Consider the following 17,936-nt stretch of genomic DNA (forward strand, 5'->3'; position numbering starts at 1 on the left):
CCTCTCTCCTGTGGAGCAGAGAACAGAGCGTGGCTTTGATTATCACGCCCCTATTGTGAAGCAACTTGGGCAGCCCGCAGACTCATCGGAAGGCGGAAAAGGAGGAAGACTGTGCAGATGTGGTGCTGGGCCAAAGGGGAGCACTCCGTGGCAGCGGCAACCTCCAAAACGTGTGCTCCAGGGCCCATTTCACCTTCATCACTGATCATTGGGACGATTAAATGAACCTGGGGAGTTACTGGGACTCACTAGGGGGCACATGGGCTCTATAGGGCAGAAGTGCACGGCGGGAGGCAGGGCGGCAGCAGTGACTGGAACCAGGCAAATTTGGATCAAGACTGTCAACCGGACCCCAGTGCACTCACTATCTGGTGATACCTGGAGAAATTCACATTACACTTACGGTTCAGAGTATAAAATCAGAAATCCATGTTGGTCAGAGCTTGAAAAGAAATGGCACAGAATCCACATGACTTTAATTCATCTCTAAAAATTCAACCACTGGGAATTTGACCATTAAGAAAAGAGAATACCACATGTCTGATAACTGGTTTCTAATGTCCAAAGAACTTTCTGAGCGCCCAGCTGGTCTAGCTTCCTACCAAACTCACACTTTACACTACCTACTTTTGCTGCACCTTGAAGAAACGGTTTTCAACTCTAATAGAAACTTCTACAGTTGCTCCTAGCCTGGGGATAAGGCATCTGAAGTACAGAAATGATAAGAACCTAAAAATACTGTTGGAGGCTTCCTCTGAAAACTCTCACTGCCTTCAAGGTTAGGTTTGTCCAACTACTCCCATTCCTCACCTTTTTATCAAACCATGCTCACCTGGAGAGACGTTCTACTCTCTGTATTTATGAATGTTCACGATGGATCTAATAGGAACAAAGCTCACAAACATAGTTTAGTGCTCTGTTTGGTTCCATTTTGCTCTACCATCTCTAGTCCTCCTGATAGATTCATGGCTATGCTTGATCTCATACTGGAAATATTCTGTCCTTTGCAACTCATGACTCCTCTACCTTCAGTCTGTCGGCCACAGACATGTCTCTACCACCACCGCCCTCCTTCATTCATTCAGCTGATACGGACTGAGCACCCACTGGGCTCCCCGAGGGGACGCAGAGAACAAAGCTGACGGGGACCCTGCCCTCATAGAGCTTAGAGCCGCCGTATCATGGCCTTCCATCCCCCAGCAGCGACTGTGATTGAAAAGGAGCCTGTTCGTGTTATACGAGAAAATGAAAGAACGGCCAGCAGCCAGCCAGCCGGCTGGGTCTCAGTGGCAAGGGCCAGGGCATGCTCCCTGGAGCCTGGTGTGTGGACCCATGCGAGGCAGGCCTGACCTCAGCAGGGGCACACTCCAGCAATGCCTTCTTGTTGCATCTGCCCAGGCCTGCAGCGTTCCTCAGCCGCTACCTGGTGCCACAGAGGGAAAAAAGCCACAGGCACCCAATACTTACTCCCCGCGGATGTGTGTGCAAAGGAATCGTGAGTCATCTCTACGGAGCAGAAGGACCAGAAGGAGGTGATCCATGTCTTATGACACACTGAAACATAGATTTTTCACAGAAAACCCTAGATTCTGTAGGTCGTCAGGCAAACAAATATTGGATCATTCCTTTAACTGTTTCCTCAATATCCCTACTTTCCCCCTAGGAGCACCTTACTCAGAATCCTGAGAGCTCCTGAAGAGTATTAGCCTGGATTTCTGTGTGCCCCTGCTGCAACTAGATGGAAAAAGCTAAGCTCAGGTCAAGGAGTAGAAGGACATCTGGTTACTAGGATATCCCGGTTTAGTCTAAGGAGCTCCGCATAGGAAGGCTGGATTCTAGTCCTTTTTCTCTCCAATCCCTTTGGGCAAGTCACCGTCTCTGTCAAAAATTGGGCAAGTCACCATCTCTGTCAAAAATTCTATCTAGGCCTCCTCCGGCAAAAGGAGGCAATACCGAGCAGCACCTGACATACAGGCACTTGTAAATACTGCTATTATTAATTATTGTTATTAATACATACTCTGCTTACTTCAATCATTTAGAATTACTTTTTAACTTAAATTTTAATTATTTAGAACTGTTGTGAAGCCCAACTGAGAGAATACATGGGACAGTTCTCTGAGTGAAGTCATCATCCACATGTGAGGCTATTATTGTCATTTGCTAGTTGAGGGCATCTCTCAGAATGTGCAAGCAAAAATTTAATTTATGCCCATAGCTGATATTAAGCATATGCAAATGCACGCAAACATTTCTATGCCCCCCTCCACATTCTTCTACACAGCTACCACCGACACGTCAGATAAAGGCATCAGGACAGGCTTTAAGGGTCTGGATGGAGCAGGGTGGAAAGGTATTGACTGTGATCCAAACAGCATGGGCCCTGCATAACCCGGCTTCGGAACCACTACTTACTGATATGGCTATGGATGGGACGTAGAAAGCAAAGTGATCGGTGTTGCTTTCTCCTTTTTCAAATAAACAGGGCACTTGTTAAACCAGAAGTGAACCTGATCCCACGCAGCTTTAAGAACAGTCAGCTGCATTCTGGAACAGGCAAAAATGTAAACAGAGCCTGTAACCCTAGAGCAGGGCAGAACACCCATAGGTTTCATATGGGAGAGTCTATGGGCCCCATGCCAAGAAAAATGAAATGTTACCCTGGGCCTTTAAACAGAATCATGTAAAAGCAGAGTGCGTATTTGTTTAACACATACACAGACCTTTTTCTGTGCCAGTACCTTTCTGAACCCTCCTGAATAAAAGCTGGAATCCCTGAGACAGTGGTAGGAACCAATACTGTTTGTACATTCCTGTTCTTTAGCATGAAAGGACTTTCCTGCTGAACATGGAGAGGTTTTTTTCTTTTCTTTTTCTTCTTTCTTCTTTCCTTTTTTTTGGCCCAAGTTAATTACAAAGTAGGATTGTGAAAATAAAATAAATGAGCCCATTCCACCCATCCCCATATCTGAATTCTATCATATGAGCTGCCAATTGGTTTCCTAATCCTCTTACTCAATATCTGCTGTTAATTTGTTCACTATTTCAAGAACGTGAAGACTGTCAGCAAAATACATGATGCATTATAAAACTTATAATTGGAAATAAAAACATCTGAAGTTTTTCTGACAGGGTAAACATAAAGTACTATTGCATTGATCAGAACAAGGAAATGTGAGCAACCTTGTAGCTATTTCTGTGCAAACACAATTACAAACGCTGCAGAGAGAGGCATCGACACTTAACAACTCCCGTTTTCAAAAATGCTGAGAAAATTATACTTAAATGAATGAATGGATGAACTCAACATGTTCGTGGATCCGCAATGAGGGGAGGGGAGGAGGGGAAAAAAACATCCTGCTCACCCTTCCTTGGCAGATGCAACTCAATGGGCTTTCTCTTGTTCCTGCAGCCATTTTAGAATTACACCATCTAGGCCCGATCTAATTTTCCTGCCGCAGAAGTTAAGGCACTTCCTCCACAGTTACTAAATCTGACAAATTACACCTGGATCTACTCTAACATGAAAAAGTGTGTTCTTTGTTCCTGACCTCCTGGTCAGCATCGAGATCAAATTCCTTGATATCGGAAAGCCCCGCTCATATTCATTAAAAGCCACGGGAGACCAGCCCTGCATTTCTGTTCAAGAGGGGAACAAGGTGCAGCCACCGAGTAACAATACGACTGCTCTGCTTGGGTCGGAGCACTACGGGCTTTTTACTTTCTGCAGCTTGGCTCCTGATCAGTTAGTACCTGTATTTTTTTCGACACAGCATCTTAGTATCAAAAGAGCAATTGAAACAAACAAAAAACAAAAAACCAAAGGGGCTGGTGGATTTTTAAATGGTGAGTGGGTTTCCTGAAACCTCTTTGTACTAAGATGCTGGCTACAGATCCAGTAACCAAAAATACAAAGCTGATTTAAAAAATTCCACCTTTCCCCCAACCTTGGCCAGACAAACAGATTAAAATTTTGTTTCCTCCTTCAAGCCATACTCTCAGCCTTTGGAAAAGACAGAACTCAGAGTGATCATAAACAGGAAATTAGGAACCAAGGTGGTGGCAGAAAATCAACACGAGGGATACAAGAAATCCACAAGCTTTCCTGTCGTGGGACCCAAGTCCTAGGCAGACCTAACCTCCTGGCAACACGAGACCTTCTCTTTCTCCCCCAAAGAGGGACAGAAAAGCATAATAGGAGAAGTTAAGAAAAGCTGTGTCTAAACCGTTACTCCCAAAGATGCTAATACATCAGGCTTGATTCCTTTCTTCAAGATACTTGGAAGAACAAGATGGTGAAGGAATATATACAGAAGCCACAGAACCTGCCATGAGGCCTCCCGAGGCAGGGGTGCTGTCTGGATCTAGTCAGCTCTTGCCTTCCTTCCAAGGGAGCACCTTTCTTCTGGGAGAAGGCAGCACACTTACGTCTTCATCTGTGTAGGGAGACCACTGAATTTCCCCAGACCTCTTCCTCAGGAATCTAAGAAGTACCACAGTGCCCTCCTATTGCAAACACACACAGATCCTTAGAAGTGTTGTGAGTTATTCTCCCCATACAGATTCCGGCTAAACTGTAAATTAGAGACATTGCTTTAATTCTCTCTCATCTTTGGGAAGCTTTCAGCTGTGCTACAAGTTAAAACAGTGTAATGAATACGGACTAGTACTCCTTTTCTATACTAAAAAGCAAGTCACGATCCACATTTTTAAAATACGGGAGTTACAGCTATCTTCCTGGTGGGATGGCAGTCACCTTCGAGAAACCCATGACAGGATGGAAATCCTTCATATCAAGGGTCTTATTTTGATTTGTTTGGAAATTAAGACCATTAGTAATATCAAAATTCACTGGAAAAGCCTGGGAATCAAACTTAAACTGGTTTACATTATTTGGGGGCTGGAGTAACTAATGGGTTACTAAGTAGGCATTCACCTATGGGTGAATCTCGGGGATGGAAAAACCTAACTTCTGAAGGGAGTAAAGCTCTGGTATAAATCCACCCAAACTTCGCTTCTAGTCAAATTCGTAAGTGAAAGTGGTTACAACGTGTACAAGATATTAAAATAATCAAGCATGCCAGCAAATATGGATACTCTTTGAAAATTTTAGCTTTGGTGACTATTTAAGCAAGTGGTGGATTAGAGATACTAGGGCAGACCTCGCTGGCCCTATTTTACAAAAACAGAAGTTCAGTGATTGGCTTTGTGTCACTCAATCAGCAGCGGCTGAATTTAAGCTCGAATGCGCCCCATCTGACTCCTGGTCTAACAGTCTTCGTATGAAGATGGACAAAGGTATAAAGTAGATTTGGAAGACTAACCCCCCTGTAATCAGTAATAGCTCACACTCATTAGATGCTTACTCTATGCCAGGAAGTCTTTGGTATGCTGCAGATGCATTAACTCCTTTATCCTCATAGCAACCACATGGAAGAAGTAATGCTGCTATCTCCCACTTTAAAGATGAGAAAACAGAGACAGGGAGATGTTCACAAACCAGCCCAAGGGCTAAATAAAGGGGAGAGCTAGGAAAATCTGTGCTCTCTGCACAGAAAGGCTAGCACGGGCATTCCCAAATCAATGTTCAGATTATCAGCAGTTCTGGGGATATTAACTTTTTTAAAAATTTTTAATTTAAATTCAATTTAGTTAACATATACTGTATTATTAGTTTCAGGGGTAGAATTTAGTGATTCATCAGTTGTATATAACACCCAGTGCTCATTACATCAGATGCCCTCCTTAATGCCCATCACCCAATTACTCCATCCCCCCACCCCCTTCCTCTCCAGCAACCCTCTGTTTGTTTCCTAGAGTTACGGGTCCTTTATGGTTTGCCTCCTCCTCTGTTTTCATCTTATTTTATTAATTTTAACAAAATATCTTCACAGTGAGATCCAAATTACTATACCTCCAAAATATATATTGAAACTGAAATTTGCTTTTCATCAACCTCTGTATTCTTAGTCAAAAGACAAAGTACAGCAATTCCTATGGGTGACACAAATTCCATTTAAAGATCTCCCTTACTGTAAAGAAGTGCTAGGCAGGAAATAGTTTAAACTTTCTGGAAATCACAACATGTTATGTGTAAAAACAACTTTAGGATAACATTTCAGAAGACGCACCCTGCCTACCTTCTTGATTAAACCATCTTACTAAAATAAACAATTTCTGAATGACATCAATTCTGCTCAGACATAAACATTGTCTGAAGTCTTCACGCCCCATCACATCACATATTTCTGCCATCAAAAACGGATTATGCCCCATTACATCACATATTTGAATTACTATGTGTTTAGTGTGTTTTTTTTAATTTTTAAAATTTTTATTTTGTTTATTTATTTTTTAAATTTGAGACGCTGCAAGATCTGCCTCATTCCCTCATTCATCACAGCCGTCAGCTGGTGTAGCTAAACCTTATCCTGTACAGATTTGAATCTGCTCAGATAATGGAGGAAGTTTGTTTGCTATCATCATTTCAGCAACTATCAATCCGGAGGTGTCTCAAAGTCTGGCTTGTTCAGGAACGGCCTTCCATGTTCCGTGCCTTCGAAAGTCTTTCAAAAATCAACTTCAGGTATTAAAAAAATGATCTTAACTCCACTCAGAGCTTCTCTGCCAATCAGAGGTCCTTCCTCACCTCCTGCATAGTCATTAAGAAGAGAGCTGTGAGGATGGAAAAGCTCCCTCTCTGGCTGTTTGCTCAGAAATGCTCATACCGACATCGGGCGTTACCCTGAGACCAGTCTTCAGATTACACTTGGATAGGACCAATTTCTACTGTTTGTTCTCTTGCCCTTTACCACCTTGTGTATAAAGAACATTCACTGATGTACATTAGTAAAGCTGGACATCACCACCGCAGATTATAACCCCCAATTTCCACACCGCTACCATCACCATCTCAGTCATACGGTGCACACCGCAGTCAGACTCAAAACCAGGATGCTGCCACTCAGAGTCTGGGCAATCCCTGAGCAGTTACTTAACTTTTCTGTGCCTGAGTTTTTTTCACCTGCAAAATCAGAATCACAGCAGTGTCCGTTTCTTAAAGGCATTTTAAGGAAAATGAGATAAAAGATAAAAAGACTTAGAACAATGGCTGGCATATAGTAGGTACTCAAGTAAGCTTTCACAGTCATTGTCGGGTTGATTTTTAAATGAAATATACTTCCTGTATTCACTCCTCAGTCCTTCTGGATACCAACTAGTAAAGCTAGAAAAAAAAAATGATCAACTGTTGAGAAAATAACCTCAACTTCCTACTCTACAGAGAACAAACCAAACTGTCGAGTGGGATGGCCAATCTGAATTCACGCTCTTTGTCCTCTTCCAGACTTATCCGTAAATCCTAGCACAGGGCTGGGATACTTCTCCAGGTTGGGTGAGTAAAGGTTAGTTCTTCTGCTCTATATACACACAGAGCTCTCAAAAAAGTAGATGAATAAAAATCCAAGGCTCCTCTGATATTGATCTTCTAGTCTAAAACTCCCACTTTAAAGATGAAGAAACTGGTTTGGAAGCTAAGTGACTTGCTCAAGTTCACATAAATACTTAGGAGCAGTACTGAGGCCAGAAAATGATCATCATTACCCTAAGCAAACCACCAGGCACTCTTCCACATCCATTATAAAACATCACCTAATTTAATCCTCATAAAAATCCTCTAAAGTAAGTACTGTCTCCACTGTCCTGGAGGTGCAGAAACTGAGGCTCATCCTCTGTGAATTAACGTCTTCAAAAGCACACAGGTGACAAATGAGAGAGACAAGATCAAATGCTTCCTGTCTGGTCCCAAAGAATACGCACCTGTTTCAAGTTTTCTAGAGCTCAGTGCTAGAATTCTCAGCACTGAGCCTCAACCTGTAAATTTCAAACTGAGTGTACATCAGTCTCGTCTGGGGAGCTTTAAAAATACAAATTGCTGGGCTCTACCTCAGGAAGGAGAATCAGAGTCTCTGGGGGTATGGCTTCACAAATCTGTACTTCTTCAGAGTTAGTCAGGTGATTCTGATGTGTAGCAAGATTTGAGAAAACCTAACCTAAGCAAGATCTGAGTGTTTCCAGTGTAAAATGAGAAGGAAATGAGTTACCTAAGGCTAATGGCATGTTCAGAGTAGCTGAATCCACGTGAAGGGTAACACGGTGACCTTCCCCCAAACCCTTCTGTGTCCCACAGACACACACATAGCCCCAGTCACATAATCATATGCATATCTACCAAAGCCCTACTTCCATTGATCTTGCCTAAGGAAATCTGCACGACGGTGAAAACAACAAGCACCGTTCTTTCCAGCAGTGCTAGAATCTGTGTTGTGTTGGAAATATAGCAATAAGCTTTCTTTCCACCCTTATCCTTGCCATTGAAAGCACCTACGTTTGCATCATGATTTCTTAGTGCTGAACTAAAAACAAGAAGGGGGAAGATTGTTCCAATGAGCACTTACCAAGGTGCCCCGTATATCCTGAATCCCTTCACTGTTACCTCCGAGTCTTGTAAGTAAATACTGTTTGTCAGGAGGGACTGAACGTTGTCAAAGTCCTCTGGTTTCAATTTGGACACAGAGGGGAAACGGTAGTAGTCCTGTTTAACAAGGTCTGCCATGAATTCCTTATCAAATGTCAGTTCATGATTCCCAGCAATCACTATTTTATATTCATATGGCAGGTTTCCTGAAATAAGAAAAAAGAGTACCAATTAGCACGTTCATTTCCCATCACGAAGTACAACAGCCGAGACTGTGTGATTAGCAGACAGTACACCCGAATGAAATAGCTCACGCATTCCTTTCTATTTCCATGGGAACCAAAATTTATGACTACGCCTTTATGCTAGCAAAAAAAAAAAAAAAAAAAAAAATGACAATAAACAGGAGAGAGGAAGCTGCTAAGAAGCTTAAAAGCTACTAAGAAGACATTCAGCTTTCTAGTTCCATTTCCGTCTTCTGCATGCTAGAGATTTACCGTGATGAATCTACACTGTGATGAATCATACTTTATAATTATCCAGTGAAAAGCACTTTAATCACGATCCTTAAAAAAAGGTCTGGACTTGGTTTGGTCCTCAAAAATTAAGCCAACCAACTGTTCTTAACAACTCAAAGGACTGCTTGATTTGTAGTATATCCTTCAAAAGTATATTTGTAGTAATATCATACAAAAGACATGGCGTAGCCAAGCATTTCACAATGTACATAAAGGAAAGGAACTCCAGAGTACAATTTCATATTGTAAGTTAAAATTTACCTTGTGGCTTGTGAATAAAAAGAACATTAATAATGGCCCCCTGATTAGAAGGCTAACTTTCCTCCCATTGGGATGGGAGAAGAAACTGTAAAGCTTAACCCCCTTTTAATATTTATGGTATGGAAATGTGAGTTCTCGGTATGTGCTTTTTATGCAAAAGTTTCCCGATCAAAATGAGATAATTCTGGGAAGAAGAATGAAAGCTATAAAGGAAAACCCAAACACCAGACTTCTGCATAGATTTATAATGTTTGAATAAAGTACGGATCATACATATTAATAACTCACCGTGATGCTATAAGAACCAAAATCCAAAGGGAGATAGTGCCGGGCAGCTGTCCCCATCCTGAAATTAATGCCCTTTTCTCTTCTTTGTCATTACCCGTCCCTCAAGCCTCACTGCAGAGCTGCTGCTCATTTTATTTTATTTCATTTTATTTTAGGGGAGAAAAGGGTGGGGCAATGGTGCCTATAATTCCAGCTTCCTGAGACTCCTGGGTCCAATGCAAAATTAATGTTTCCTGCTATTCCAGGAAGAATGAAAGTTATCACTAGCAGGAAATTGGATACACTTGTTGTAGGAATTGATCCTTACCAGCAAGCCAGAGTCAATGATTTAATTAATGAAGCTTAGTGGGGAGGAAAATTATATTTTGGGGGTGGGGGCAAGTTTTGCCATAGGTATTCGGACCTCAGCAATGCAAACTGCAGAGACTATGCTGTGAAGTCCTCAATCTCAGCAGCACACTGCAAACATGTTTGCTAATATTGAAACTTTTTTTTTTTTTTAAGGAGAGCAAACACCAGTGGGGGTGAGGGGCAAGGGCAGAGGGAGAGGAATAGAGAATCTTAGGCAGGGTATGTGTTCAACATGGAGCCCGATGCGGGCCTCGATCTCACAACCCTGAGATCATGACCTGAGCCAAAATCAAGAGTCGGACGCTTAATCGAATGAGCCACTCAGGCGCCCCTGAAATGATTTTTAAGATCACCAGAATATGCTTTGTAATGCTATTTTCTTTAGCTTTCAATTTTTAGGTTTCTATCAGTAATGAAATTGCATCTATAACACATGGTTTAAGAGGGAGGCTTAAGAAAGAGATGAAAGCAGTCAGAAAATAACACCGCAGAAAGCGGAAACCACAAGCATCACGGCCAAGCGTCAATGGATATCCTTGACTACTAGCGCACAATGCTGTTCGACGTGCTTTTGGCCTCAGTTACACGTAAGGCTGTGCTAAAGAGCTCACAGAAAATAGGAAGCCCTCTCAAATGTGTGTTTTTGCAAGTTTATAATGTGCACTAGCATAAGGCAATGAGGAGTGTGATGTATGTTGCAAGCTACTCGGATAGAATTATATTTTGCACAATTCCCTACACTTAAGATACAGTTGAGAGATGTATTAACAGGCCATAAATCCCCGACACCACGCACACTGGAAATTTGTGAGATGCCCCACGACTTTAACATCATGGCTCTGTGACCCCCTTTGGCCTGATACTGCACCCCCAGAGTCACCTGTGCCCCCAAAGCCAGAATGGGCTGACACATTTTCCTTGACAGTAATCTCAAGGCAGGTCGGACCTGCGTGAGTCTTTGAGCAACTCTACTTGTACAAGTCATGCTATAGCTGCCCAGTTCTGTTTTAATCATTCATGATGATGGACTCACTGTAAACTTTTCTTTATGCACCACTGCTCTTGCAAGAAGGTTTAGCTTCTCACTTTTTCCATTTTAGAGTTTTGGTTCAGGAATGGCGTGAGTGAGACTGAGAAACAAGGCAAAGGAAGTATATTTTCCCCCTTTGAGCCATTTTTTTTTTTTAGAGAAAGTGAAACTGCTGCAAAGTAAAAATCTTCTTCAGGGAGACAGGTCTCTTCAGCGTCTTTTAAATCAAATTTTGGAGACTCAGCATAAAGAAGTAGCCACCAAAATGGAGAGCCGCGAAAACAGTGGTGATATTTACATACTGCCAACAAATTCGTCTCTTTCTGAGACTCCAGAAGTAGTTTCCAACTTCCATCCTCTGTTACCTATGTTGGGACACTGTCTGACATATATTTATATATATGTAATTTTTATATATACAATTTTTATATGTAATTTTTTCTGAACTGACCTTTCATTTATTATCTGCCAACCTTTGTTTTATATGATAGGTGTAAGCAGGGCAGCTGACAAATCTGTTACTTGATGGTATTTTTTTTCGAGGTTCATTTGGAAGGCTCTGCAGTCAAGCTCGAAACCTCTTGGTATTCATATAGCATCATTTAAAAATTGTCAGACAAAGAGGTGCCTGCCTTGATCCATTTTATTCAGATCAGGCCATTGAAGTTGACATGCCCGAATAAAAAAACCCGAGACTATATACAGTTATTCTAACATGGAAAAATTCTTGCTTTGAATGACGTAAAGAACTCTAACTAAGCATTCCGTCTTTCCCAAGACATGCTATATGTTCTACAAGCGAAATACAAGATTATTTTAAGTGGAATGGAGATAAACTTTTGACAAAACGTCAAATAGTTCTGTATGTCTTAAAAATGCATATTTGGAAAAATACAATATGACAGTACAAATAATGATATATGGTTTCATTTTTGGTTTCTGTTTTTCATCTCTACTTTCATTTTTCTATTTTTACATATAAAATAGGAGATGATTTAAAGAAAACTATCGAGCAAATAATACAGATGATTCACAAGTATGGCAAAGTGATGACTATAGCAAGTAAATGAACGAAATGTGGGAAATTAGCCCATCTTCTCATGTTTCTAATAACTGGCCTCTTGATCTTATTCTTCCCACTCTCACTGGCGCTTTAATTTTCCAGACATCTATTTTTGATATTTTGGGTATCTCCGTCTCTACTTAATCCTCCTTCTTAATGAGTTTTTGTTTACCAAACCCAAGAAAACAAAAACAAGCAGCCATTGACACTCACATACACACACACACACCTCTCACATACAATCCTAAAGCATGCTTATTTTTGAGATGCTTCTTCGTTTCACATCTAAACTTTTGGAAAGAGGATTCCAGAAGCTTGCAGCTGGTAGGCTAAATACAGGCCACAGATGTATTACAGTTGGCCCTCAATGCTGTTTTGTGTTTTGTTTTGTTTTTAAATTGAACTAACATTTAGAAATCAGGAGATGTCATGCAAAAAATTCTGATTTTCTAGCTACTTTTGGAAAATCAGAAGACCAGTCAATACTGACCTTCATCCAGTTGGCCACAGACCTTTCCACTCCCTATGACTTCTCACACCTGGCCCACTTACCACGTTTATGTTGCCTGATGGTCCCCTCTGTTATCAGAATTAGCAACTTAAGAGACATGTGGTCACTCAGAACTTAGCGCATGCAATCTGGCTTGTGTTTCTATTCTCTTCCCAAAGCTTTCCCAGAATGTCAACAGTAACTTACTAAGAGCCAAAGCCCAAACATTTTCTCACTTCTCATCTCCATGGATCATACCACAGTGACATTCCTGTCCCTCAAAGTCTCTACCCCCTTGACACTGGATGTTGTGCTCCCTGGTTCTCCTCCTGTCTCTGTTGCATTTCCTTTCCTTCGTCTTCTTCCTCAGCCCCCTTTGCCTCCTGTCTCATTCTCATGGACTCATTACATTCTCCCTCTTCATCTTTATTTTTATGGATATTAGTTAATATTTTCTTACAGTATGTCTCACCCTATTCTATTCTCTGTGATTCAATTTTAAACTATTACAATTTAAACGATGGAGGCAGCATAAGGTCACGGGCAGGGGCTCTGCTGCAGGCTTCACCACACATTGGCGGCGTGACCTTGGACAGAGTCCTTATGTCCTCTCAAGTATGCTAGCAAAATGAGGATAATAACTGCACCCACCTCATAACCTGTGCTCGAGATAAAATGAGATAAAGTTTCTAGAGCACATGCACGGTATGGACTAAACAATCAGTGCATGTTAATTATTTTTTTACTCCATTTTTCTTAGTTTTGCTTTTTGCATGTGACTTGTCTTCCCCCTAGACTGTGAAATCCTTGAAGGTATGGATCATGGCTTGTGGCTTCATATTTGACCCAAAGTACCCGGTTCCATACCTTCCAAATGGCAGGCACAGGAGTACTATTCGCTGAGTAAGTGGAAGAATGAACGAACTTCTGCAATATTTGCCAGGAGCTTTCTTAGGAGAGTTATAGAACCTGAGCTCGTCATCTTGGGATATGACAAAGTTTAACCGCTGTCACAATGTCCTCCAGAGACACTCAGAATTTACCCAGTTTAAGCCTCCGGAAGTGTCCCATTCTCTGCCCCCAAATCCAGTCTAGCCAGAAAAATCTCTAACAAGCCATTTTTTAACTGGCCTTTTCCTCAAATTTAAATGGGGGAAAATAATACTACCTCCCCCCAAGGTTTGGTACACATTAAACAAGATGCTGCATGTAAAGAACTTGCACAGTACTTAACACGTCAGGATGACTCAACAGATATTAGCTGTGATGTAATGGTTGTTACAATGATTACCCTTCCCAGGTGCCATCCAAGAAAATATTCGTTGATCCACAAATTGGATCATTCTCTGGTCACAGTGGCTCAAGGTCACTGCTCCCAAGGGAAAACATCTGAGATGGAAAAGAGAACTTTGATTTTTCAGAGGCAGGGGCCGGAGTGGTCTAATGTGTCCTTCAAGTCAACAAAAGTGTTATTAGGGTCACGAAGGCATCTGGATCTACACGGCATGGTGGGTGGGCCTAAGAGGCCTTCAACCTGCACACCAATTGCTTCTGTCAATCTGATTCTAACCTTGCAAAATGTGTCTCCTGAACACACCACTTCTTTCCTCCCTCTGTTACCCAGTTACCCATCACTTCTGGTATTTACTGACTGCCGAAAAATGTGCCAGGATCAGCCTCTCACTCACAAATGAATGGAATAAACCATGACTGATAACATCTCTCCAGAGGGACTACTCACCTGGAATATCCCTAATATCCTCCTAGAATAAGAGGCTATATATGATCTCTATATACTCATATACTCTTCTATGAGTAATTAGAGAGGAACAGAACGTCTAGAAAAGTTTCAGATCTCCAGTTATGCACATGTCTGATAAATCCACAACAACTTTAAAGCAGACCAACAGTGAAATGTGTCAAGGTCAGCCTCCCTTCCGTACCAAACTCTGGACATTTCGTGTGTGACTTAAAGCAGCTCCCATGAATCACAACACATGACCCCAGCAGGCTCTTCAGAGACAGTCTCATCTGGTGATTTGAAAGCTGTGTTCCGTGAGCCTCCCCAGGGCTGGAGCAGGGCCACGTGAGGAAACAAGACAAGGGCAGAGGCGAGTGACCCGTTCCCGCGTTCACCACAGCTGCACTGCTTTCCTTTCCTTTACAAATTGGGGAAAGATTTCGTGTGAAGACTTAGCCCTGGCTTAAAAATATTCAACCGAAAAACCTCTGGTTTATCCAATTCCATTTCCCTGATGAAAAAAACAGGAGTGCCAGAGAGGTGCTGCCACTTGCTAAGCTAAGTCATGGGCCACGTTGGAGGCACAAGTGGGACAAGAATAGCTCTTCTGTCCCCCACGCTAGTTTTCTTTCAGGTGATCCCAAATTTTTAAGACTCTTATGAAGTTTGGCTCGGTCTGACCCACCTCTTACATGACTCCTCCTCATACCATTCGTCCATCTGTGGCGATCCTTTTCCCTAGATCTAGGCAGCGGTGGCCCTTTCTGTTTGTATCACAAAATAGAACTGGCTACATCATGGAGTTCTCCTCCAGGGATCATGAAGCAGTTTCACCTTCACACTATGACAACACACATTCTGGCTCAACTAAGGCATTCCCCAAATGCTACTGCAGCTGTGGGTGTAATTTCTTACCCACCCACTCTCAGAAGAATTTGGGAGCCTACCCAAGGAAGGGAAGGTCACGGCCTTGGGAAGGAGAAGGAAAAAAGCTCCTGTGCCCAACTTTATGCAGGGTCCCAGAATTTAAAAACATGTTGGCTCTATTATAAGAACTAAGATGAGACTTTGACAGGGGAATAGTAGTCCAAGATAATAAAACCAAATGCCTACAGGGACTAGATAAGTAAATAAAAAATGTGAATTGGACTAGGTAGAAGTAATAGAGGGTGGTGAGGACCAGCATCCATGTGTATCACCATTTAAAAATCAATATATATTAAGCACTGCTTTGGCCAAACAAGATTCCTTGCTAGCTTGCCCCCCCCCCCAATAAAAGTTAATGTCCCTCAAAATTAAGTATCATACAACTGTGACCTATTTTTCTGCCACAAATAATTATAGGATATATTCCTCTAGAAAATTTAAGTTCCAGTCAAATCAAAATCCAAAGTCAATTCCAGAATAGTCACTTTTCTTGGGAATCTGCCTACCACCTGCAAGAAGATGACCCCTGCCCCATATTCTCTATTCCTCATGAATGGTGAGTATGGGAAACGGGGGTAACCAAAATGGCCATTAGGTTGTGGCAAATGCCAAATACTGCTTTCCCATGCCCCATTTTTTATCAGGGATCTGATGAGCAAGGCTAACTGACTGCTATCTCCTATTTATTTCTGCTAAAACTGAGGGAAACAAAAACCCAGAGTACAATAGCAGTTCTTTGTGAAGGAGAGCATCCCAAAGCAAACATGGCTTGCCAGGTATCGTGGGTAAGAGAAAACCTAAGTATATAAAGGTGACAAATTTCAAGATCTCCAATCTCTAGGCCCACTCCCCTCTATACCCTTAAATTATAGGCTTTGAAAATATATAAAGAAACCAAAAATATGTAGCATGACTCTCATATTAAATAAAGTTTATTATGCAGCAAGAAGAAAACACAGAGATGACGAGAAAAGAGGAGAACCTGCTGTAGCTTCCAGATACCCAGGAAAATCAAACTCACAAGGCACAAGCTTCAGGCCTACTCTCCCTTTCCAGTATGCTAGGAAAAAAAACTCATCTATGAAATGAAAAAAGAATAAAACAGATATATAGCCAGACCTATTATCACGGGACTGTTTCTAAACAAAAGAGATACATTACAATTCAATCACATTTCTGAAACCTTCAACCTGCGTGGGGGCAGTGCCATGGGCCTGTTTTGAAACACTGGTCCCTAATGCCAGTGTTATAAAAGGACCCTGTTATACCCCCAAGGTGGATAAAAGGCAATTTTTTTCTGTTCAAAATTATTATTGTATTTTTAATATCATGACTTCAGCAGAGAGGGAAAATGTTCAAACTCTTGAAGTCTCTATTCCACTGAGAACTAAGAGTAACCTGGGCTTGAAAACTGTTCAAGCAGAAAATTTTGCAGGAGGATGAAAAGAAATAAATAATAATACCAGTGGCTAGGAGGATGGAAGAACTATGAGGCTCTGGGATGGACTAAGGAGAGTGTCATAGACATTCCTTCCCTGGATTATGGGGGGCTGATAGCTGAGCAGGGCTGCGCTGAGCCTGGAGGCAGGGAGAAGACTGTCAGCTCCAAGCGGGCAAAGCCCACCTTTCCCCACTGTTCTCCCAGAATCTAGAAAAATGCTTGGCATTTAGTTGGTGCCCACGGCCTACTTGTTAAATGAATCAACGGACCTCCGGCAATCCCTCTCGGCTCCACAGTTTGCACTCACTTGCCTGGGCTGCAAAGCCACCAGAAACATTCAATCAGGGCAAGCTCCGTCTCTGACCTCAGTCTGTCCCCCGTCAGGCTCCATTAATTTTCACAAGTCCTGACAGCTCTAACGTTAATACTCACACTTGCTGATGGAGCCACACAGCAGGTTCAGACTGCTACCTTCTCCTCTGAAACTCATGCATTAGGGTTTCTTCCATGCTTGCAATGGGAAACCAAGTCTAAGAAATATTAAACACAGAAAACTATATTACAATAATGTCAGGGTTGAGCCGGAAACCCAGGAGAATGAAAGGAATGCTGAGTGAAAGCCCGGGTCCAACTGCAGGAATTAGGGCTAGCGTAAGAAGCCACAGCTGAAACGCTCCCTCCTCCTCTTCTTCAGCCTCCTCCATAAAAAGAATCCCAAAGTACCAAAGATGCTGTAAGCCTTAATCCATACAAAGGAGACAAAAGTCTATCCCCCGCCCAGGAAAGCAGACCCCTTCTGGACCTGAACAGTCATCAGTATATGGCACTGAGAAGTATAAACCACAAGTGAGCAGGCTCTGTTAGTACCCATAATGACTAAAGACATAAAAACAGCTCAGAGATTTGATTGTGGCTCAGCAGCAACTTGTCTGCATGTGTTCCCTGTCTCAACCATAACCTTAATCCAACATAACTTCTTGTGATTTAAACACATATTCAGGCACACACACTCGTTCACACTCATACATGTTAGAAGATAACTATAAGGTAGTAAAAACAAATGACAATATCTTTTTTGTTTCCCAACTGAGTATCTCTAAGTCGCCACCCAGACCAACATGGCACGTTCTACGTATGAAGATGTGGCAGTGCACTGTCCACTGAAATCCAGCTCCAATTATACTCGAGTATCACCATCCAGCTGGACAATAGAGCCACATACAGGTAGCTTCTTCACTTCACACTCTCACTGACAAGTGCAAGCCTTGGCTTGTTGAGAAAGATTTATACCCCATACAACAAATTTCAGGGGAACACTCAGAATATCTCCTTAAAGACCCTTTCATCGAC

At 42.0% G+C, this 17,936-nt stretch overlaps 1 protein-coding gene across 5 annotated transcripts in view; it reads right to left on the minus strand.

Moving 5' to 3' along the window:
- MPPED2 (metallophosphoesterase domain containing 2) overlaps positions 1-17,936 on the minus strand; it is a 172,012-nt gene that overhangs the window by 77,632 nt on the left and 76,444 nt on the right. For all 5 annotated transcript variants that reach the window (XM_035012483.1, XM_035012487.1, XM_035012485.1 and 2 more), the window contains exon 4: positions 8,457-8,682. In XM_035012483.1, the coding sequence (XP_034868374.1) occupies positions 8,457-8,682 (226 nt within the window). The remainder of the gene's footprint in view (positions 1-8,456; positions 8,683-17,936) is intronic.

This window comes from Mirounga leonina, unplaced genomic scaffold (genome assembly GCF_011800145.1).
Source record: "Mirounga leonina isolate KUSES-001 unplaced genomic scaffold, KU_Mleo_1.0 Mir_166, whole genome shotgun sequence".
Lineage (NCBI taxonomy): Eukaryota > Metazoa > Chordata > Mammalia > Carnivora > Phocidae > Mirounga > Mirounga leonina.